The sequence below is a fragment of the Xylona heveae genome (genome assembly GCF_001619985.1).
Source record: "Xylona heveae TC161 unplaced genomic scaffold L228scaffold_5, whole genome shotgun sequence".
Lineage (NCBI taxonomy): Eukaryota > Fungi > Ascomycota > Xylonomycetes > Xylonales > Xylonaceae > Xylona > Xylona heveae.
Genome location: NW_017264197.1, coordinates 307,804 through 328,871, shown reverse-complemented (window position 1 = coordinate 328,871; position 21,068 = coordinate 307,804). Strand labels below are relative to the sequence as shown.

Genomic DNA, 21,068 nt, shown 5'->3' with positions numbered 1-21,068 from the left:
AATTTGAAAATAACGTGATGCATTCATATAAGCTTGATATCTCATCCCAAGCATGCGAAAATATAAATTAAAAGTTGACGAGAAACACCTGTACAACGCCAAAAACGCGAAAAATTATGTTCACTGTCCAACCAGCAAACCAACCAACCTTCCTTGGCTGATCTGCGTGTGCTATTTTGCATTACCGCAGCCCCGACCTGCGCCGCCGTCCCTTGGGAAAGTAGAGAGAAATACCAAGAATATAAAGGAAACCAAGTGATATTAAACGTCTGGGGTTGAAACGAGAAGTGAGAAGTGAAATAAAAGGAGATCACAAAGATAAATATGAAAGAAAGGAGCAGATGAACAAACCTGTAGAAGCTGAAACGCACGAAATGGAAGAGAAAACAATATGAAAGAAATGAAGAACAATGAAAAAAAAGGAAGACGGGATATTGAAAACTAAGCTGTCGAAAAAGGACAGTCTCCAAGATCCGAGATAGAGAGAAACCCAGAAAATTCCAGGAAATAGAACACGGATGGTTCAAGGAAAGCTCCCTGGACAAAAAGGACGGCAAGCGTATCCCAATACATGCATGCATGATACATGTCGTACGTGAGCATACGTTATGATATGCGTAATGTTCTCGTGAGACTCGTGACTGAGTGGCTCGTGCGGTTGAGGCCAGAACTGAGGCCAAAAAATAGGATAGGAGGAAAATGGGATCGTGAGAGGCCAAGCAAAGATAGGCCGCCAAACGTAGTAAACGTAGATGGAGAACATAAATAGCAAAGCAAAAATTAACAAAATTTGGGGAGAAAGAGACGAACGCAAGGTATTAAGGGAATAGGAGCTGCCCAAGAATACAAAAAGACAAAATTGATGATTCCAGAAACGCCAATCCCGCGACAAAGGTTTTTGGAAGTGGAAAAGCCCAAAATGGACGAGAGCGTCGTGACGTTGAAAATGGGAGCGTTCACTCAACACACCACAACGTCGCCACTCCCCGTGGGATCTGAGCCGAGATTCGCGCCCGAACCTGAATCTCCCTCGGTGACGAAACTGCCGTATTTTGCCAGCGCGAGATCTTCGTCCGACAACGGGATACTGATCCCAGAATCATCGTGGTTCTGCTCTTCGACAACAGAGCCGCCGAATCCTGCAGAGGCAGGAGTAGCGTGGTGAGCAGTGTCTAGAGCAGAATTTGAGTGCCTGTGATGATGTTGGGGTTGCTGAATATGATGCTGAACTCCTCCATGATGGAGTTGTTGCTGCTGGTGGGAGTGTTCTGGTTTGCGCTCTTGATTGCTGTTGTCTTCTGGGCCGCCAGGCGCAGTGCCAAAATCAACGTCAATGCTGCTGAACCGGCTGTCAGCATGAGTGCTCATTCCGCTTTGCGGGCGAGGAGGATTTCCTGCATTGGCGGCAGCAGCAGCACCAACAGCAGTGGCGCCGCCAAATAGTGAGTCGGCACTGATAGAATGATTACTCGTTGCCGATGGCATCGCGACTTCGGTAGCGCTTGGGCTGGCTGGGGGAAGAGGGTCAAGAAAGCCGCCCATTTCAACAAGCCAGCGGATCATTTCATCTACCCAGACTTTGGTTACCCACCATGCACCAAAGCTGTTTGCTCCAGCTATCGTTAGATCTCGCAGTGCGGCAGTGCCTACGCTTTCGATGCATTGCAGAAGGACCCGCGTGCTGGCTTGGGGAAATCGCTTGGGAAGATCGGCGAGAAAGCCGGCCCATCGCTCAAGGAAGTTCTCTGTGGATTTGCCATTTACGCCAATGCTTTGGGGCTGTGCAGGTGCATTGGCAGAGGCAAAACTGGCTGCTTCATAAATGGTCCCAGCTTCGAGAAAAGGGTCGGTATTGAGCGGCTCCAGGGCATTTCGAACGTCCGAAGTCAAGATGCGAAGAGCTTCAGCATAGCCGCAGTTGGGCAGAACAGTCTCCAGGACTTTGACGGGTCTCAGGAAAAGCACCCAATCGTGCCACATCTGGTCTCGGTTGGCATCATTACAGAGCATGTTTGCTGCTGCGTGAGCAGTTACGTTTACTCTTAGCAGGCGGCTTAGAAGACTGGCAAAAGTCGCTGCTGGGTTAAGCTTTGCTTGAACTAAGTGGGCCGGATGGTTCTGGAAGGTCGCCGAGATGTGGGAGCAAAGCTTTTCTGATACAAGCCGCAAAAAATCCAGAACTTGCTTTGGGATAACCTGCAGCGCCAACGGAGCTACGAATCGGATCATTTTTTGATACATGAGCCGATCACACTCCGCGATCCATGGAGCAATATTCGGGTGTGCCAGGAGCTTTTGCACAGGAACGGTAAGTGTGCCGTGGAATTGTGTAAAAAGGCGGAAAAATTGTCGTTCTTTGCAGAATCGTATACAGTCAACCAGAGACGTGCAGTGAGTTCGATATAATGCTGTTAAAGCGTCGGCGATATCTGTATCTGTCTTCTCCGGCGTATATTCATGAATCTTCGGCAGTACTACTGGTTCGTAACCCTCCAAGGGCACATCAATTGAGCTAGAGAAGTGAAGTTGCTGCTGAATCATGTTGGTGGGGCTAGTAATCCGTTCAATGCTCGAACCTTGTAGGTCTATGAACAAGCTACCTGAAACTGGTTGCCGGGTTCCCGAGGGCTGCACAAAAGCTTGCGAGTAGGCGCCGAAGGAAGACAAACCGGGCCCAGGGAAAACGGCTGTGTCGGCGGGGAATTGTGACCTCGGACTAACGAAATATGTAAGACATTATTTCTATTGAGTTGTGAAGGACAATAACTTACTTGTTATTAGAATTTCCAGGCGGGCCCAAGGATATACTTCCATTACGACCGCCCGCTCTTTCTACATCTAATCCGTCCTGATTGTCATCGGATAAGGAAAGATCAACATAATGATACTTTGACTCTCCTCGGACCCCCAGTCTGCGGGTTTGGATACCAGGAAAGATTACTCGCACGAGCTTTCCAAACGAGGCAGGGTTTAAGGGAACAACCCGCTCTGTACCGCACCTGGTGGCATAGTGCGAGTACACTCGGTTGCGGGGGACAGAACCCGTGCTCCTCTTGCAAACATTGTCAAGCCTATCACGTATTTGAGTAAGCGCCGTGCCTCATGGAAGTGATTCGATCTACTCGAGCATTTATAGACTTACCAGAGCATGGCGAAGACTTGCTTCGTCTTTTCGGCCTTCGGCCCTCGCTCGTTTGCTAAAACTTCGCAGGCAACCTCCTTGATTGAACGGCCCTTATTTTCACGGTGAAGGCGACGAAGCTCATTATCATTGGCAATACTTGAACTTGATCCCTTTTTCGGTTTAATTGTCGTATCATCTGGTTTCATATCGACTACACTGGCGCTTCGACTTGCGGCTGCTGCTGCGGCTGCTGCTGCGTTGTGCGCATGAAACATTGCGTGTTGGGTATCTTCAAACGATGGGTATGGTTGAGGATGCGAAGGAGCTACAGCCATGTTCTCTGCAAATGTTCCTTCGGCAGGATAGGACATTCCATGGGGCATGCCGCCGTGCAGGGCGGGGTCGAGCACGAAGCCATGAGGGTTCGTTAACTGAGGCGCTGATTGCAATATCAGCCCTTCCTCGTGCGTATATGGGAAGGTGTTGGCATCTTGAGGATGCTGCTGAGCGATTCCAAAGCTGGCATCGGCAGCATTATGTTGCGAGACCTGGGTATTGGTGGAGTGGAAGCTGGTTGTCGAGGCACGAGAGAGCGGTCGACGATGACCTCTCGACGAGACCGAAGTGCTTGATCGTGAACGGGCGGCATGTGCACTCATCTGTCCATTTTGCAACGGATTCCCTTTGGGTCCATGTCAGTCTCCAGTCGCGCTAAAGTATCACCAGAGCAACACCACGCCCACACCATGGCGTTGATCTGATCGCGTCGATGTTAAAAACCCACCTAGATCCGGATGCGCACCCTGATGCTCCATCGCAACGTCCATCTTTGTTCCTACAAACCTGTGTTCTATTGTCGACAACGATCCAATACTCGGGGATTGTGTTGTCTGGCAATCGACGTCGTGGTGGGTCAGATGTTGTGGTCACCAACTACTCAAGGTGGACCGTTTTGAGGATGCCTGACACCACACGAAAACCGAGCGCGAGAATTCGTCGACCACAGCGACTCGAAGGATGAAGACTTCAAGTTGCAGGATCTCGCGATGGGTCGAGTACAGGCTCTGTCGAAAGTCGGCGAAGATGGGCCCTTTCGGGAGGTTTGTCGAGGACTTTGCCTGTGGTCGAAGCAGGACCAGGCGTGTTGTGCGTCAATAACAAAGAAAGAGAGGCTGGTTGCGCAGGGCGACCGACAAACAGGTAACTGGATTGTGGGTGTGTTCTGGTCACGTGTATCCCCTTTCCAGTACGGCTTCTCTTTAGGGCGTAAAAGCGAACATTCTTGGGTGGGAGACGAGGCCAAGAGTACCTAGCAGGTACCGCTGATCTCAGTTAGCGAGAGAAGTTGGCGGTCAGAGGGATGTAAGCTACACTGAGTGTACGGCAACAGCTACTCTTGGAGAGGTATACGCCGCTAGGTCAGCTACAATTACGTCCATTCCCGGCTTTGGTGGACGGATCGAGGTTCACCAGTTTCTCCTTCGTCATCGCAGTTTCAACTGGGAATAAGCGAAACGAGCGGAGAGCCTGAGAGCCCCGTAGTTGCCTTGCGATTAGTGTGAATTTCGCGGCCCTCCCTCCCAAAAGAGAGGCCTAAGCCCTCTCGATTCGGTCACTAGCTTCCAGAACCTCCCTCTCCCTCTCTCCTGCCCACTCTGTCATCATCATCGTCGTCCTTTTCAAGCTTGTCACGTATTCCCGACTTCATATCTGAGACTTTTCAGACTCGCCCCCCAGCAACTTGCTATAGCTGAACTAAATCAATTGACTATCAAATCAGCAAAATGTCTTTCCAAGACCGTGCTCAGCATCAGATCTCCCAGCTCGACAAAGAGGTTTGTTCCCTTTACGACCACTGAACCAGCTTGACCCGCCCCGACCGTAAACTGGTCTCTGTTATTATTACCCGTCAAGGGTTCTCCACGTCCCACAATCTTTTTTTGCAACAATCCTTTGACAGTTTAAAGAGAATGGAACATGAAGCTATATGAATGAGCTAACTTTGGTGATATCCTAGCTTTCCAAGTACCCTGTCCTCAACAACTTGGAGCGCCAGACCTCCGTTCCCAAGGTCTACGTTATCCTGGGTCTTGCAGCCGTCTATTTCTTCCTTGTCTTTTTTAATATTGCTGGCGAGTTCCTCGTCAATATTGCTGGTTTCGCCATCCCAGGATACTATTCCCTGGAAGCTCTCTTCACCTCCGGCAAGTCCGATGACACTCAGGTAAGCTATCGTGAGAACCGCTTCTTCTTCTTCTTCGCTGCGCACTTGCTGCGATGCGTCGCCAAAGAAGTCAAAGATTATGGATTGACCGGCTGACTTGTAATATAGTGGTTGACGGTACGTGACCTTATCTCCTGACTCGCTATTCGACCAGCAAGGAGCCCCTTAACAATCAATTACTTGAGCACGTGACTTACAAAATATGGCTTTGTGCAGTACTGGGTCGTCTATGCTTTCCTCACGTAAGTGAAAGCCGTAGTCACTCTTGGATGAAAATCAGACGTCGCTAACTTTGCTATCAGAGTGTTTGAGAGCGCCGTGAATGCGGTCTACTGGTTCCGTATGTATTTTCCATGATGCGCGCAATCACATGCCAAGAAACTAACAGCATGGCAGCCTTCTACTACACTTTCAAGTTCGTTCTTGTTCTGTGGATGGCTCTTCCCCAGACTGGGTAAGTTTTACCCTTCACCCTTCTGTAAAACATGTGGTAGGAGCGTATCTGACAGTCATACCACCACAGTGGCGCCCAAATTGTCTTCCGCTCCTTCATCCAGCCTGTCTTCTCCCGCTACTTCTCTAGCAGCAGCTCCACCTCTGCCAACCTCCGCACCACTGCGGACCAGGCCACTGCTAAGCCCCATGCGTTGTAAAGGTCACATCGTGCTACAGATACACTGCCGAAACTCCTGGCTCTTTATGCGACATGCTTCTGCTTGAGGGGACACCAGGATGAACGGGCTATGGCGCTTTTGTCCCCCCTGATGCCGCAATGAGGAATTGTGACTTCGGTCTCTTTTTTTGAGAGCTGAGATTTGTCGTCCGTTACCTTTTTGTGGCGTTAGTTTTTTCCGACTCTTGTTGAAAACGAAGACTGCGATTGCTCAGCGAAGTTTACCGCTGTCGATAACGTAAGGAGGGACATTAATATGAAGTTGGAAGAATGAGTGCTACTATAGACGTGTCCTTGATTTGCGTTTCGATTCAGAGATAAGGACCTTGATCAAATTTGAAGTTTAATGCCAAGTTGGCGGTTGCTCTTCTTAAACCTCCTTTAAAAAGGAATAAAAACTGAGTGCTTGATTTTGCTTCTATAATCCGACGCCTTCTTTCTTCCCTGTGTAGTTCACAAGATGCCATCCCAAGATCGCCGCCAAAAAGCCGAATTCAGATCCAAAAGAAACAAACACAAAGAGAAAATTGAGAGAAGGGAAAGGGAAAGTTGCGTTACCAGAACCACACCATATTCGCCTGCTTTCGCCGCCTTCAGGGATGATAATACAATTGAACATAACGTAGTGCTAATTGTGGAAACCGCTTGTTTGCCAGTCCGTACATTTGGAATGATCTAAAGTCTTGCTGACAAATGGAGGATGTTGGCGGCTATAACACCACAAATGAATCTAATTTGAGGGAATCGGGACATCTGATATGCTGGGTTTTAAGAAAACTAGTACATGGGTGCTGGGGTATATGATAGATAATAAAATATTATGGATTCCGTATGTACCCAAAAAGGAAACAAACGCAAGATTTCTGATGAAGCTGTACCTTAAAAGACGGGAGCAAAGCAGTGAGGCTCAAGCGATGAGTGACTTTGGGCTTCCAGGCTCCGTTTCAAATAGGTAGATTCCTGCTACTGGCTGTCGTCCAGGTTTTTGGAGCCGCGAATAGCTAAATCGTAGAGAGGCTTTGCCAGAGTGATAGAAGACCGCAAAACATGCATGATTTAGGTGTGAGCCAGAGGGGATCAAATGAGAAAACGACTCTAGAAAATGCCGATCCGCGTTCCCCACCCATCAAGCTTCGGGTTGATGGCAATCTGGTAAGGGAACGGGTTGGATTCGCTGGTTGTAATTGGTGGAATGTGGTCCTTGTCACGATTGACGATGCTAATAATCTTCATTGCTGTCATTTGGAGCATCATCTCCATAGCCTTGCGCACTTTGAGGCGTTCTGCGATTCATGAACTATTAGGGGCTGATTTCCAAGATTGACAATTATGGTAGAGGGCAAATCAACGTACCAGACTCGGTTCGTGGCGTGGCCAGCGTGACATCCAACGTCCACATCTCCCAGCATACCTCTTCTTCAGCTTTGGTCGAGAACCAAGCCTTTCGCCGGCGTTTCTCGAAGAACTGCACGGTAATTTGGCCGCGCACGCTCGCAGATGATAAGTTGGATGTAGTATCAATTTGACGGATCAAGGCGGCGGCTCGTTGGTCAATCAGAGTCTCAAGCTCGGCATCGTCGACGATGGGAAGTGTTAGGTCAAGTAAATCCCAGGTGCGGGGCCGGATAGAAGGGAAGAAACGATGAAAGAAGATAGTATGTAGAATGCCTAAGAAGCGTGGTAGTCAGTACATGCAGGAAATAGTCAACGCGGCTTTCCAAAGGACATGTTTAGAAGCGGTAGAAGCTTCAAAGAACTGCCTGACCTTTCACAACATCCTTGACGCAGGTCGGATCTGCAAAGACCTCGAGAATGTACTCTGGTGGGCGCCGCGGCTCCATGGTATGAAAGGCTGCTTTTGAGAGGGATCGGGAATAGGAATATGGCGCGCGGAAAGTCAGAAGGATGCTCTCGCAAGAAAGTGTGTGGTGAATGAGGTGAGCTTGAGCCGCCTATGGATGGAGAAAGTGGAGTCGCAAATCTTATCAAGCACCGGCCGCGTTGCGTTTAGAGGCACGAGCACAAGCCGGCTAAGACGGGGAACGATGTCATCGAGCGTGGGATAAGGTGGGGTAAATCCATTCCAGGATTAACAAATGTTTGATTTTTCAGCTTTTCTGAGGACTCAGGGATTGGATGGTGATTCAGATTAGGGGTCTGCTGTTGCGGCGCGGATTGGACATCATGTCCGGTTCGTCGATGATCAGATGAGAGGGGTGACCAGATAATGGTGGAGGAGACAAGTGACGCGGTTGTCATAGTGGGGCGGACAGGATGGAGAGACTCCGTTAGTTCTGTGCGAATACGGAAAAGCTCCAAGGGACAAGGAACGTGGGGGAAATGACAAAGCATAACTTTGATAACCGGTTTATGATTAGGTACCTGCCTTACCTAAAGTGAGTGCCGCAGTTATGCAATTTTTATGCTGCCTGCCACCGGCATCGCCGAGGTTCTTGCCTTTTTGGGAACTGCATCATTCTACATATCGATAGCTCTCTGGAACATCCTATGTGTTTCACCTCAGTTTGAGACGTCCATCGAATCTCAGTACCTTAGTTGAAGGGCATTGAAAGGAGGTATCCTGTGACTAGAGCTGACCGTTGTTGCGCTCTCAAATCCGCCTTTCCTCAAGCATGATATCATCCCAGTAACGACTTCGATCGACATACAATGTTCACGGCCACCCGCAAGTGGTTCTGGCGGAATCGGGGCCGCTTTGCCATTGGTCTTGGGGCTTTGGGAGCCGGATATGTAGCAACTCAGTATGTTCTGGCAAAACTGAATGAAGCTCGTGAGCGCATGAGCAGTGACCGCATTGCTCGGGAGAAGTACGTCCCAATCCCAAATGCTAGCTTGTATTAGAAGCAGACTGACGTTGCTTCTAGTCTACGTCGAAGATTCGAGCAGAATCAGGAAGACTGTACCTTTACAGTCCTCGCGCTCCTACCAACGGCCACTGAAAATATCCTTGAGGCTCTACCAGTCGAGAATATTACCAATGAGCTGCAGCAGAAAAGGGCCGAGAGGTTGGCTCGCAGCGTAGGAGCAGGATCCGAAATAACTCCATCAGAGGGCGGCTCTGAGGCGCCCAGTATTACGGACGATGATGGGAGAAGCTTGCAGAGCTTCCAAAGTGAAAGCTATGTACATGCCAGCCAGGCTGGTTCTGAAGGAGTCGCGTCCAGCCAACGTCCAAGAAAGACAAAGGCACAATTGTGGCATGAGCTCAAGATTAGCTGTATGGAACTGCTCTTTTCTCAGGATTTTGTATTCGAACATACTAATTTATTTCTCAGCTATAACGAGATCCTTTACCCTTCTCTATACTCTCTCGCTCCTCACGCTTCTTACGCGTATCCAACTCAACTTGCTCGGACGTCGAAGCTACCTCTCAAGCGTTGTCGCACTGGCCTCATACTCTGCTGCGGATTCAACAATAAGTCTGGAAAATCATGATGACGACAACCTAGACCAGGCGTATGGCAGTGATTTTGAGACCAATAGGCGGTACTTGACATTCAGCTGGTGGCTCTTGCACCGGGGCTGGCGGGACATTATGGGCAAGGTTGAAACAGCGGTAAAGGAGGTGTTTGGATCCTTGAACCCTCGCGAAGACATTGCCCTTGAGAGATTGTCGAATATTATTCTTGAAGTGCGCAAAAAGGTGGAAGGCGAGACGGAAGAAGCTCGAAGGTACGTCTTGACCGACACCCTATCTTCCTATGCCTACTCGCAACATGGCTCTCGTTGCGGTTTTGTTATTGCTATCTCACCTTCACTAACCCTTCAACTCAGAACCAAAAAATGGCTTCCCTATCTCCTTCCGTCCCGCGAGCATGAGTCGTTCGTCCTTCACGAATCAGGCATGACGCCGGACTTCCCGTCCGCCGATACCAGCGCCCCTCTCTTGAGGCGGCTACTCGACGAAACATCAGACTTGATCGACTCGCCCACATTCACATTCATCCTCACCAAGACGCTCGACTCCACCTTCTCCCTTCTCACTGACTCTAAATTGCGCGTCCAAGCCTTCAAACTCCCCCCTTTACCAACCACCAACCAATCTATGCCGGGGCCTTTCTCCGACACCCTGAACCCCACCGCCTTCCCCGACATATCAGACCTCCCTGTCCACACAGAAGCCGACCTCGCGGCAAAAGCCAAAGTCGCCACTGTTCTTGCCGTGTTAACAAGGCAAGCCCACGCCATTGGCCTCGGTAGCGGCGCAGGCAATGGCACTTCTCCCGCTCCCATCAATGAATACATTCAAGCTATCGATGCAGTTCGCGACCTTGACGCTTTCGCCGCAGTGGTCTATTCGTCGAATTTCGACGCCGAGGTCGAAGTGGAAAATCCTGGCTCCGCCAAAGCCCCTACCAGAGCAGGACCCATCTCGGCGGCGCCAGACGATTTCGTTGTCATTCCGCCATCGAATTCACCGCCTTCCCAGCCCCAACAAGATCTGATACCGTCGTCTTCTGAAAACATGCCGTCGTCATTATTGGCGGAAGAGACGAGCTGGCAGGCAGCCCTTTCTCAGAGCGAGCCGGTCGTAAAAGAGGAAGAAGCAACCCCGGAACATGTGCTGGACACGGGCTTGCATTCTCATTCCGAGAGTCAGGCTGACATCCAGACCCAAGAAAGTGAACAAGAACAAAGTTCATTTGAAAGCGCATGGGACAAGGCAGTGCATAGAACCGCAGCCAGCCCTGATATTTCGGCGTCTCAAGCTACTACCGGTGCCAGCGATACCAGCGAGGCTATCGAGACAGGCTCTGCTCCGATTCCTGCGCATTCCACGAGTAATGACGTTGAAAATGCGCCAGAAAGTGAAATGCAAGCACCGCGAGAACCACACGTATCCGACCAAGCTGAATGAAAGCGTTCTAGCGGAGCTTCGGAGCTGCGGAGTAAAAAGGGCGCGTACAGCCCATTGTCGGACCTCAAAGTTGGTGAACAGTCAAGGAACTACCAGCGTCTGTCAAGATTCGCCCTTTTTATTTCTTGCCTTTGACATTTTATTTCATCTTTACCCTCCGCTTTGTTTTTGGAGCGAATCTGATGTGAATTTCTTGGTCAACTTTTTTTTATCTATTGTTGTATCTGCAGTCGGTGGCAATCTACTATTGAATATTTCCATAGTAACCATTTCCTTGGTAGTTATGTGTTGACGTCCATAGCATGCTGGCAATGTTTTCAATGTTATGCCCTTGAATGATTCAAGTCTTAGTTCATGTCATTAACACTTTTTTTAAATGGCCCTGCCATTTTGTCTCCTTTTGTAGTAGTGAGGAACAGACAAGATTTCACTTTTTTTTCCTTCCCTGCATTTTCCAATTCCGTGTACTGATATGTACTTGAGGCATATTTTCCAGAGTTGTTCTTTTTTTGGCGGATCAATAAATGCAATATTTAATTGGTCATCTATTTGAAATGGTAGTTCCCAAAAAAAGTAATATAACACCCCATCATGATGACGACTCATGAATCAGAAGTTTTGGAAAATATAAACATTCGAAGTCGACACATACATCGAACCAGCAAAGTTGCACGCAACGACACGAGAGCAAAAAGAAGCGCACAAGGGCATAGGACAATTCCACTTCCGGTCTTGCCGATTCCTGTTTAGTAAAACGATTCGACCATGGCGTCCTTGTTGTTGGTGTTGATAGCGCTGGGACCCATGCCCTCGCCCAGACGGAAGACAGACTCCATAACAGACAGTTCAGTAGCAGTAGTGTCGAGACCTGTAGGTCGAATAGTCAGTCGTTCGCTGCTTGTTTGAAAAGGGAGGAGCCAAATTTTCCTGATGGAAAAAAAGAAAGTGTAGAAAGGGGAAGAGCTCCAGAGTAAGATCGAGTTGGGTAACTCACCTGTAACGGCCATCCAGTCATTGACAACCATACCAGCGCCCACGACAGGCGAGCCACGGTTCACACTTCCCGCAACGAGGGGCACTTGAAGCAGACTAGACAATTCGTCTTGGTCCTGAATGGACGTTTTGGGGTGGACAATGCCACCTTGGTTGCTGAGCGCCATGTATGAGCCCGTGAGGACATTGTCGGCAATAGTCTGTCGGAAAACTTCAACGCCGAGGACATCGGCGATACTATTATTGTGTTAGCAATGCGACATATTGGGAAAGACTGAAGGAATGCAATCTTTTTGGTGGGAGCAGGTTTTGAATTAGACGTACATTTCTTCGGTCTCGCGCTCAATATCAGGATGAACGAGGGCAACGTGATCATTGCAGCAAATAACGTTGCCGAGTGCCGATAGCCGCTCTTCTATCCGCTGAATTTTGACGCTGTCGGGAATGGAATTTCGAATGTGTTGCAGTTCTTGGTCTGTTGTTGTCGTAGGAACAAGGAGACCCTTACGGTTACTGCCAGTGCATCAGTGGACATTCCAGACGTAGATCGTGTGTTTCTAGGGCGTATAGAAAAACGCCCCTAAGGACGACTAAAATATGACATACCCAGCTGTTAAACGACCAATGATTCTTGTTCCGGCAATGGTTGCGTGGCAGATGGGAATGACATCCTGCAATTCGGCTTCAAAGACACTATTGCCGTATTAGTCTCGATTTTGCAATTGGAAGGATGGCCGCAGGAGAGTATCATGCATCCCGTCCGAAGCGATTGGGAAGCCGCATGATGAAAATCCGCGGGCTTGCAAAGTACGTACCTGTAAAAGTTCTCTGAGGCGCCAATGGCAACCAGAGCGTAGGAGTTGGTAAGAGTGGAGAAGACCCCGACCCTGCAAAAGGTCATCTGTTAGCTTCTGATCATATTTATTTCATGCAATCCAGCCACAAGGATAGAGCCTAGTTCCCGCAATCGCATGCTCGTTTTGAACCTGCTGGTTTGATTGCTAGCCGTGAAGTCGTAGAAGCACAGTATCCTCAAAGGTAGAAGTCGTTTGGAGCAGAACAAGTGTGTCCGCTTAATCCAAAGCCTCTTCGCTCTTCTCGCTGAGTTATTTCCTGTATTAATTGAATTTCCCTTGTCCAAGCCAATCGTAGGAACATAGTACCCCAACGGCGCCAAACGCGGGCCATCTCTTTCCCTCTGGCCCCCAAATTGCGGTTGTTTGCCTTTTGTGCTTGGATTGTCGCATTCCATTTCACATGTTGATTCACTTCGGTTTGGTTGTTCGAATGCAATCCTCCCGCAAATGTTTCCCAACATTTAATCGTCCATTCCGGTGCACAGCAACAAGCCAGCAGGCTTGGCGAAATCAAGGAATTGGTTGCGGTACAGCTCTTTCCAGCAAAGCAATAAAAACAAAAAGGCGAGAAAAGAAGAGTAAAACCCTACTCGTTCGAGTTCTCAAACTGCGCACGCACAGCCATTATGCTTGTTGTGTCCTCCTGGTGTCGATTTGGTAGAATGGTGTCTGATGTAGAGCAAAAGCGGGGCAGGAGCCGTCTATGTCCGAGTATTCCTTCGATTGTACTCTGATATTAATCGTAAAGTCAGTAAACAGGTCTCTTTATTTTCTTCTTCAGCTTCAATCGATCATTATGAGATATTGTCGCCGACGGCGTGAGATTTCTTTCTTTTTTCCTCTTCCTGCGGTTCCCGGAACAGAAATGTCCTAGCTCCACTTGTGCTTTCGGGTTCTAGGACCCAATTCTGTCACAGTAATTGCGCAACCAGTTTTCCCAGAGAGATCCCATTGATCTTCGGACTAGTTGCGAGGAAGGCATAGAAAAGGAAGAAAATATTTGAATCAAACGTACCGGATGTGCTTCTGTGGAAAACGGAGAGAGGAATTCTCTATCTTATAGCGGGGTATAAGCAACAGTTGTTCAAGCTGTATCGAAAGCTGTCGTTGAGTTGCGGAAAAGCAAGAGAGGGAGAACGAGCGGGTCTTTATATAAAGCAGAAGATGTGCAATGGAGGGTTCTGCGGCGCAGTGTTATCACATACCTTTTTGGTGAGTCGGAATAGAATTCGTTGATGGTATAGAATAGAGGTATCTTAGTCTGGAACTTTTCTCTCGCTCACTCGCTTGAGTCGGACTCAGCTACGTCAAAAGGGTCTGTGAGGCAGAGTTTGGCAGGAAAAGAATGCCCCGCTTGCATTTCCTATCGCAGTATAGTGCAGAGTGTGTTGGTTTCGAAGCTTTGTCTCTATTCGGTTAAATCAACTCAGCTCTTTCCTGTTTGGGACTAGAAGTCGAGTCATTCGGTCTCTGAGTGTTTCCGGGTCCCTCACCAAGAGGGTAACTTGAAAGAACGGGATAAGGGGCTGGTAGATGTTTGATAATGCGGTGGATTGAGGGAGGAGGACAAAAATGATTGCTGCAATGTAACTGAGTCATATCGATACTTTTCCCTCGCAGTATTGACAGTCTCTTCAGGTGTTTGTTACTGGATTTGTTCACTGACAGAGACGTGCATGAAAGAGGTAATCATATCAAATATTGTCTACAATTCTGTGTATGCAAAGAAATAAATCACGTCCGAAGAGAGCAAGAGACTATTATCAAATGGAGTTATTCGTCATACGATATGTGCGTCTGTATCCGTATGTACATGACGTGAAACGTATGAATAGTGCCGAAGATATCAAAGTGGAAATAGAAATAAAAGTCTGTCCTTGCACCCGAGCCTTGAGCATGCCCAGCCGTGAAAATCAATGACACACAGAGGATGATTCGGCAGCGATGAAAGTAGGAAAAGTCTCCCAGAATACAGTAAAAGAAATAAAAAGTCTCTGACGCAGAGGTGAACAAACGCCCATAGTAACAGAATGTAAGCAAACCCTGGCGCGTGACCCAAGGAAAAAGAAAGCCATGACCAAAGTCATGAGACAGATAAATTTTTGGCAGAACCCAGGATACAGAGTGCTAATGTCCCACAACAACGCCGAGACGTCAATGACCCCATGCCGGCCGAACCAGCTAGAGATGCGGTAACGGCAATAAAGATGCGGTGAAGAATACCAGTCAATAATCTGACGCCCCCTCCCGAGTAAATATTAGACAAGGCATTGAGTGCCCATGCTAGATGAAGAGAAAACGGTTAAAAGTGGAAGACGATTTGGTGTAAGTCGAAAACGACCTCAATCAGGCATCCGGAACAATATGGGGTAACTAGCGATCCCGCTTGGCCGATGTCTCCGGCGCAAAACGGTGTCGAAATTCAGCTAATCCCGGTGGATGATCAAACGGTTCTCGGAACGTTGGTGGTCGGACTCCAGGGAGTTCGCCGTGAGGGGGCGGGGGTAGGGAAGCAGTACGTCCAGGCACATGTGGCTGGTAATGGGAAAATGATAGTGCTCGTGGAGCTGGTGCCGGCGGGACTTGAACTCGCCCAGCTGGAAGAATAGGGCGACTCTCTCGCTTTGGCCGCGGCGGCTGCGAGACATATGCTGAGGGTGGAGCATTAGCAACAACGCCGACCGGGTATGCTGGCTGCATGGAAAGTGGAGATGCATAAGACGCTTTTGCCGGCGACACAAAATCCTGGGGTGGTAGGGGGAGTGGGGGAGGTGGCGGTCCCCGAAAGAAAGGTCGGTCAGAGTCATCCCAATAAGCCCATTGATGTGGGGGAGGTGGTGGCGGAGGCGGATGAGGTGCAGCTTCCACCGTAGGGTAGCGTTGGAAAGAAGGCGCGTGATGGTATGATCCGGGCGGCGGATGAATGTCTCGTGGACGTGAAATCTGCGGCCGAGGAAGGGGCATCAGTGGGGGCGGAGCATACGACAATGCTTGTGCGCTTCGATCATGAGCTGGAGAAAAATTTCGATCAAGGAAAGGATCTGGAAATTGTCGATAGTCCATGGGAGGGATGGGGGTAGGCGCCAAGGCGATGGGTTGCATTGCCGGCCGAATAGGCTCAATCATTCGAGGGTTTCGTGGCAGAGTATCGGCGTTGCTTATCGGCAATCTGTTTTCGCTAATCACTGGAGAAACAAAATGATCAATGGGCGCATTTCGGAGCTGGTCCGGCGGTGGGAGGGTTGGGGCCCCTTGGTGAGGAAGATTAGTTGGTGGTGGAAGGCGCATTTCGACTGGCCCCGGAGATGCGACAATATCTTGAAGCTTGCGGGAGGCGGCTTCAAAATGATGGTCGCGAGATCTAGTAGGTGACACTGGTCCCTCCGCAACCGGGGCAACAGTTGGGACAGTAATGCTGGTACTTCTTTTCTCGTCAGCCCCACCCTTAAGCTCCGGAGACGGTGACGACAGAATAAGCTTCAGCGAAGGTTCAGTTCGACTTCTCGCGGGCTTGACTGGCTTGGGCGGAGAAGCTGGTTGCACATGCGGATGAGGATGCTGCTGTTGCTGCGATTCAATGTCTGTAACCGCTGTAGCTTCCTCGCGGCCATTTGTGAGACCCATTCTCGGCTGTTCCTGAGAAAGATTGGCCAAGATTTGTAGCGCATCGAGCTCCTCGTTGGAGATCGGGGCTACGGGAGTAATGGCTGGAGGCGGTGTTAGAGACGGCTGTTGCAGCTCGTTCAGAGCCTCATGTGCCCTTGCCAGGGCCAAGACGTTGAGCTTTTCGATGGCCCAAATTCGCTGCCAATAGTCTATCGTTGTAAACGAGGTTGGCTGATCCAGTATATCTGGGAATTCCTCGAGCAGGTCCAGTCGGATTTTGACTATATTATCAAAGAAATCCCAGCGTTTCTCCGTTTTATCGAAGAAAACGCTTCTTGAAGGATTGGAGCCCACACGCAAATCAGATGGTTCTTGTCTAGGTGGAGCCTCAATCTCATCCTAAAAAATCTGTCAATACGTGGAGTCCTCGCAATGGGTGCACCTACGACCTACCTCTGACTCAGTGACGTCACCTTCAGTTTCTCGCTGCGTCTGGCTGCGATAGAGCTCCATCAACTCATGTTTACCGCGGATGAGATAGTCCTCTTGAAGATTGGCAACATTTTGCTTTTTGGCTGTCAGTGGACGGCGAGATCAAGAGTTTTAAAAAAAAAAAAAAAAAAAAAAAAACTTTTGAGGGTTTGACTTACCTGAAACATCTGACGGATTAGTTCTCTCTCAAACTCTAGTTTGCGTTGCTGATGCTCGGCTTCAATTTGATGCTCTCTTTGAATAAAAGCCAAGCGCTCAGCCAAGCGAGCATCAAGTTGATCTTGGATGACTTGATGGGCGTCGTTGTTGACATGGGCCTCAGGATCATCTTCCAAGGTCTGTTCCGTGCGTTCGCCCAATTCAATTAGAGCCGTCTTCAATCCGCGAGCGACGACACGATATGCTCTCTTTAGCTGGGATTGCCTGATTAGGTCCGCTTCAATGCGAGCATCCGGATGGGGTGCCCTTCTCTTGCCCGGAAATCCTCTTCGACCTTTTCCAGGCCCCAGCTGGTTTGCCGAGGGTTTTCCGACAGCTGACCGACCCGGAGGGCGTCCAGGAGGACGCTTCACCGGCGCAATTTCTTCAGTCGAAATCATTGCTGCAGAGCTTGCATCTCCGTTAGTAGCATTTTTTGGTTTCCGTCCTCTTCTTTTCTTCAATGGTGGCTCGTCTTCTGCATCTAAAACAACATTGGGTTGCTGTTCCTGCTGCTGCACTTCGCTAGTGGCTTCGCGGCCGAGGTTGGTAGTTGTATCAGTACCAACTTCATCAATAGAACGTTTTCTCGAGGAAGCTCTGCTCTCCAGAGGGCTAAAAGTAGCAATTGGAGGAGAATTTAGATTTTTGACCTCATCATCATGGTTATTAATGATGATGGAATTTTGATCTTCACTCACACCATTTGATGGTGTTGTTGATAGTCGAGCACGCTTATTAGGAGGCACAACAGATTCAGGCTCAGAGGCACCAACATTAATTGTTGAAGTGCTTGCCGAACTGCGACGACGAGCGTCGGCAGCGGAGCCTTGGATTGAGTTGGTGATATTATTATCCAGCCTTGCTGAAATAACAGAGACCGCCCTTGAAGCCGATCGAGTCGTCATGTGTAATTTTTCAGATGGTTGCCGCCTCGCAGATGGCTTCGACCTGTCTCGCTTAATCGCCGATGTTTTCGGGGGGGCTGGTCCGGCCGAAGCGTCAATTAGGATATCCGGAAATGGTAATAGCTAGCACTATGGGACCCGCTGGAAGATATAAACTCTCACCTTGTAAACCTTGCTCGTCATCTTGGCCCGTCTTGGCTGTCGTGGTCCGTTTGGATTTGCGCTTCATGCTCGCGGTTCTGTAAGATGCATGCCTTAGTAAATGATACTCTTGCAAGTATAGAACAGGTTTCTTAGGTGAAAATGGGAAATATAATTTTCTTTGGCCAGCGTTGTTGACTCTGTTGGCATCAAAACAAGCTTTAATCCCTCACGGGATATCATTCGGACGCAACGGAAAGCCCAGAAAAACAACTTGACAGCGCATAATTTGTATAGATGCAAGCTGAAATGAAGCTGTAGACAAATATCCAATTGCTTGAGGATGCTGAGTAAAAGCAAAAAATAGAGCGGTGGTAAGATGAGCGGTGTATCATCGGGGAAAAGAGCAAAGAGGATGATGATTTCCCGGGTATCAGAAGAGATAAATTAATGGGTCAAACACTCACCTGCTTGCGCTTGAGAATCCGTATCAAGCTAGATTCTGACGTTTGAAAAGTCGCCAACAGAAGCTGAGACTTGGCCTCGGCGGCAAGATCGAGAACCACTCGATAGTTGTATCAAGAATATGAATTTTGATTTGCTTCCTAGACACCTTCGTGTTGTGTAAAATAGATTGCTGCTGGACTATCTAGCCTCTGGGTATGCTGTCCAAAGTAGTCCGACGGTGTGTTTGAGTTGAAGTGAGAATGATCTCGGATTATTTATGGTCGTGAGAAATCAGCGTCAAGCAACGTCAAAGGTTGCCGGTATTAGAAAAAGCAGAAAGGAGCAGAGAACAATCAGAATCTACGTACTCATACCGATCAATAGCAGATTATGCTTATTGTCCGATTATGATACGCAGGAAAAAGGATGAGTTGTGGGCAAAACACCGCGGATGATGAGGATATTGTCCTGAGTCGCTAGCGCGAAAGGATCAGCTTCCAACAGGCTGTTATTGGCAGGAACAGGTCATTCTCTGTGACTGCAGTGAATGCAGTCCCTAAATCAGATATCCGAGCAGCTGATCAATTTTCCGTCGCTGAAAATACAATACCTCTACTCAATGACAATAAGCTGAATGGTATTGTGTAAAAAGGCCCATTTACCTTCTATTCGAAATGCAGATCCCCAACGTCATACTTTCAGCCACCAGCTCGTTCTCCATCAACGTTAAATAAGTTATAGTATGTATTAGAGTAGAATCACATATTGTAATGATAAAATGTGATATTTTGCCGTAATGTTATTTATAATTATTTTTAGAAAAGTGGTCAAACTCGCAAAGCATCGAAATTGATATGAAGTCGTCTCATTTTGCTTACAAAAATTCTCAAGTAAGGAAACTTATTTTATAATATTTCATATTATTCAAATGATAAATAAACACTAGGAATTGTGCATGAATCAGATCATGGCCTTGGTATCATTTACAACACGCGCGCTTAAAAGGACCCAGAAGCACCAAACGCCTTGCTAGTAACCTGAAAATACGGTCAGTTTGCAAACCTGCCGAACCTAACTCCGTTTTCGTGTATTCGTCCAAATAAATCATGAATGCAATGACAAAAAACTTTCATAAATCATCCTGGTTGCGAATCCTCAAACGACCTGAACGATGCCTTTCGTCTTCCATACGAGATAAAGCTAGTTCTTGATCCAGCCGAAAGAATGTATTCGGGGATGGGAGGCGTCATTTCCCTGCTCGGAGGAGTCGGACTTCGTAAAATTGCTCCATCGTCAAAGCTCCTTGAATGCACCAAAGGGCTGGGTAATGACACAAAACTCCCCGACCGTATCTGAGCGAGCATCAAATTGGAATGAGGCATGAGCATCTGCCCGCCAAATGGAGCCGCCGTGACAACTGTTCCTACGGTGGCTGTTGGTGGAGGTGTAGGGCTGTCTGATCGGAATAACGGATGAATGTGCGCCTCACTAACGGTAGGGCTAGGGAACCGCTTGCCGCCCGAATGAGTCCGGATATGCGCCGGTGCTAGTTCTTGAAGGCCCAGAGGGAAAGCGAGCGAGTCAGGCCTACTCCCAGGGATAGTCTCGAGTGCTGTCCCACGTACTGGAAAAGAAGACCGCAGTACGGCTTGACGAGTTTGGTAGCCCACACTTGACGTATCCCATGAATCAAACCCGTCCCTGGAAGTGTCCCGACTGTGACATCCACTGTGGGTGCGTGGCCTTTCAAGACTGCGGGGATAGGAGATATGACGGGTCAGGAGTCTCGTACGAGACGTCATAGGACGTATCACTTGAGATAGAGATGACCGAACAGACGTCCGTGCTTCTGAAAAGTTTGACTGGTAGAAATTGTACGGTTGGGAGACTACACCCTGACGTGGCTCGGAGTGGCCTGTTGCGAACCTTTTCGGCGACTTCGACTCTCGCATTTCCGATCCATGTTCAAGACCGCCGCGGCACGAGCTGCCATGGCATTTTGACTTCTTTTTGCATGTGATATGCATGAGACACAAGAAAAACGCGATTTTTGCAAGAATCGACGCTCCCCACGACGCAAACCCAGACCAAAACATGATTCGACTTGAGCGTCCCAATATTTCGAATGGTAATTGGGAGAGACTCCGCTCCGTGCAGCCCCACATAACTCCTGTCAATGCATCTCCAATAAAGGAAACGGTCAATCCCGATATTGCAAGCCACATGGATTTTTTGATTGAGTGTTGTTGGTTGAAATATCGATAACGGAAGACGCAATATAAGAGCATCCCAAGTGATGCGGCATCGAGGGCAACTGCCGAGAGCCCAAGACCTCGTGTCCGACGCCGTTGACGAACTAAGACAATGGAAAAGCATATGGTGAAGAAGAATGATACGGCGGAGAGGCTGAACGCGATTGCACCCAGTCCATGGTATAGGATATGGGGCATCGTCATGAATGAGGGGTCAAAACTGCTCAAACGGAGGCAATGACCACCGAGCAACGGGCGCTGGGCAATCTCTTGT

The 21,068-nt window shown here is 48.7% G+C and overlaps 9 protein-coding genes across 9 annotated transcripts; 2 read left to right on the top strand and 7 right to left on the bottom strand.

Annotated features, from left to right (window-relative positions):
- Window positions 1-2: 2 nt before the first annotated feature.
- L228DRAFT_128911 (hypothetical protein) lies at window positions 3-771 on the bottom strand. The gene has a single exon (XM_018329081.1). It carries the CDS (start codon window positions 579-581, stop codon window positions 42-44), a length of 540 nt encoding a protein of 179 aa, XP_018188135.1. The 5' UTR covers window positions 582-771; the 3' UTR covers window positions 3-41.
- Window positions 771-3,976, bottom strand: L228DRAFT_128965 (hypothetical protein). The gene is made up of 3 exons (XM_018329082.1): window positions 3,143-3,976; window positions 2,772-3,071; window positions 771-2,716 (listed from the first exon to the last, which is right to left on the bottom strand). The coding sequence occupies exons 1-3, from the start codon at window positions 3,781-3,783 to the stop codon at window positions 961-963; spliced, it is 2,697 nt and encodes an 898-aa protein (XP_018188134.1). The 5' UTR covers window positions 3,784-3,976; the 3' UTR covers window positions 771-960.
- A 932-nt stretch (window positions 3,977-4,908) lies between these two features.
- L228DRAFT_267970 (hypothetical protein) lies at window positions 4,909-6,001 on the top strand (the record flags this gene model as incomplete). Its single annotated transcript, XM_018335053.1, has 7 exons — window positions 4,909-4,959; window positions 5,142-5,348; window positions 5,457-5,465; window positions 5,565-5,590; window positions 5,651-5,688; window positions 5,745-5,802; window positions 5,872-6,001. 7 exons carry the CDS (start codon window positions 4,909-4,911, stop codon window positions 5,999-6,001), a joined length of 519 nt encoding a protein of 172 aa, XP_018188133.1.
- Window positions 6,002-7,116: 1,115 nt separating this feature from the next.
- Window positions 7,117-7,862, bottom strand: L228DRAFT_238516 (DUF1649-domain-containing protein; the record flags this gene model as incomplete). Its single annotated transcript, XM_018331056.1, has 3 exons — window positions 7,117-7,304; window positions 7,375-7,689; window positions 7,787-7,862. 3 exons carry the CDS (start codon window positions 7,860-7,862, stop codon window positions 7,117-7,119), a joined length of 579 nt encoding a protein of 192 aa, XP_018188132.1.
- Window positions 7,863-8,532: 670 nt separating this feature from the next.
- Window positions 8,533-11,196, top strand: L228DRAFT_129024 (Peroxin-3-domain-containing protein). Its single transcript, XM_018329083.1, has 4 exons — window positions 8,533-8,849; window positions 8,907-9,259; window positions 9,318-9,714; window positions 9,817-11,196. Exons 1-4 carry the CDS (start codon window positions 8,692-8,694, stop codon window positions 10,898-10,900), a joined length of 1,992 nt encoding a protein of 663 aa, XP_018188131.1. The 5' UTR covers window positions 8,533-8,691; the 3' UTR covers window positions 10,901-11,196.
- Window positions 11,197-11,345: 149 nt separating this feature from the next.
- Window positions 11,346-13,809, bottom strand: L228DRAFT_246903 (eukaryotic translation initiation factor-like protein 6). Its single transcript, XM_018332515.1, has 7 exons — window positions 13,766-13,809; window positions 13,341-13,480; window positions 12,709-12,780; window positions 12,500-12,586; window positions 12,218-12,406; window positions 11,895-12,130; window positions 11,346-11,768 (listed from the first exon to the last, which is right to left on the bottom strand). Exons 2-7 carry the CDS (start codon window positions 13,373-13,375, stop codon window positions 11,647-11,649), a joined length of 741 nt encoding a protein of 246 aa, XP_018188130.1. The 5' UTR covers window positions 13,376-13,480; window positions 13,766-13,809; the 3' UTR covers window positions 11,346-11,646.
- A 1,087-nt stretch (window positions 13,810-14,896) lies between these two features.
- L228DRAFT_128908 (hypothetical protein) lies at window positions 14,897-16,772 on the bottom strand. Its single transcript, XM_018329080.1, has one exon. It carries the CDS (start codon window positions 16,372-16,374, stop codon window positions 15,124-15,126), a length of 1,251 nt encoding a protein of 416 aa, XP_018188129.1. The 5' UTR covers window positions 16,375-16,772; the 3' UTR covers window positions 14,897-15,123.
- Window positions 16,571-18,094, bottom strand: L228DRAFT_128900 (hypothetical protein). Its single transcript, XM_018329079.1, has 2 exons — window positions 17,007-18,094; window positions 16,571-16,923 (listed from the first exon to the last, which is right to left on the bottom strand). Exons 1-2 carry the CDS (start codon window positions 17,952-17,954, stop codon window positions 16,768-16,770), a joined length of 1,104 nt encoding a protein of 367 aa, XP_018188128.1. The 5' UTR covers window positions 17,955-18,094; the 3' UTR covers window positions 16,571-16,767.
- Window positions 18,095-19,678: 1,584 nt separating this feature from the next.
- On the bottom strand, window positions 19,679-20,494 carry L228DRAFT_267965 (hypothetical protein; the record flags this gene model as incomplete). Its single annotated transcript, XM_018335052.1, has 1 exon — window positions 19,679-20,494. One exon carries the CDS (start codon window positions 20,492-20,494, stop codon window positions 19,679-19,681), a length of 816 nt encoding a protein of 271 aa, XP_018188127.1.
- Window positions 20,495-21,068: the final 574 nt, after the last annotated feature.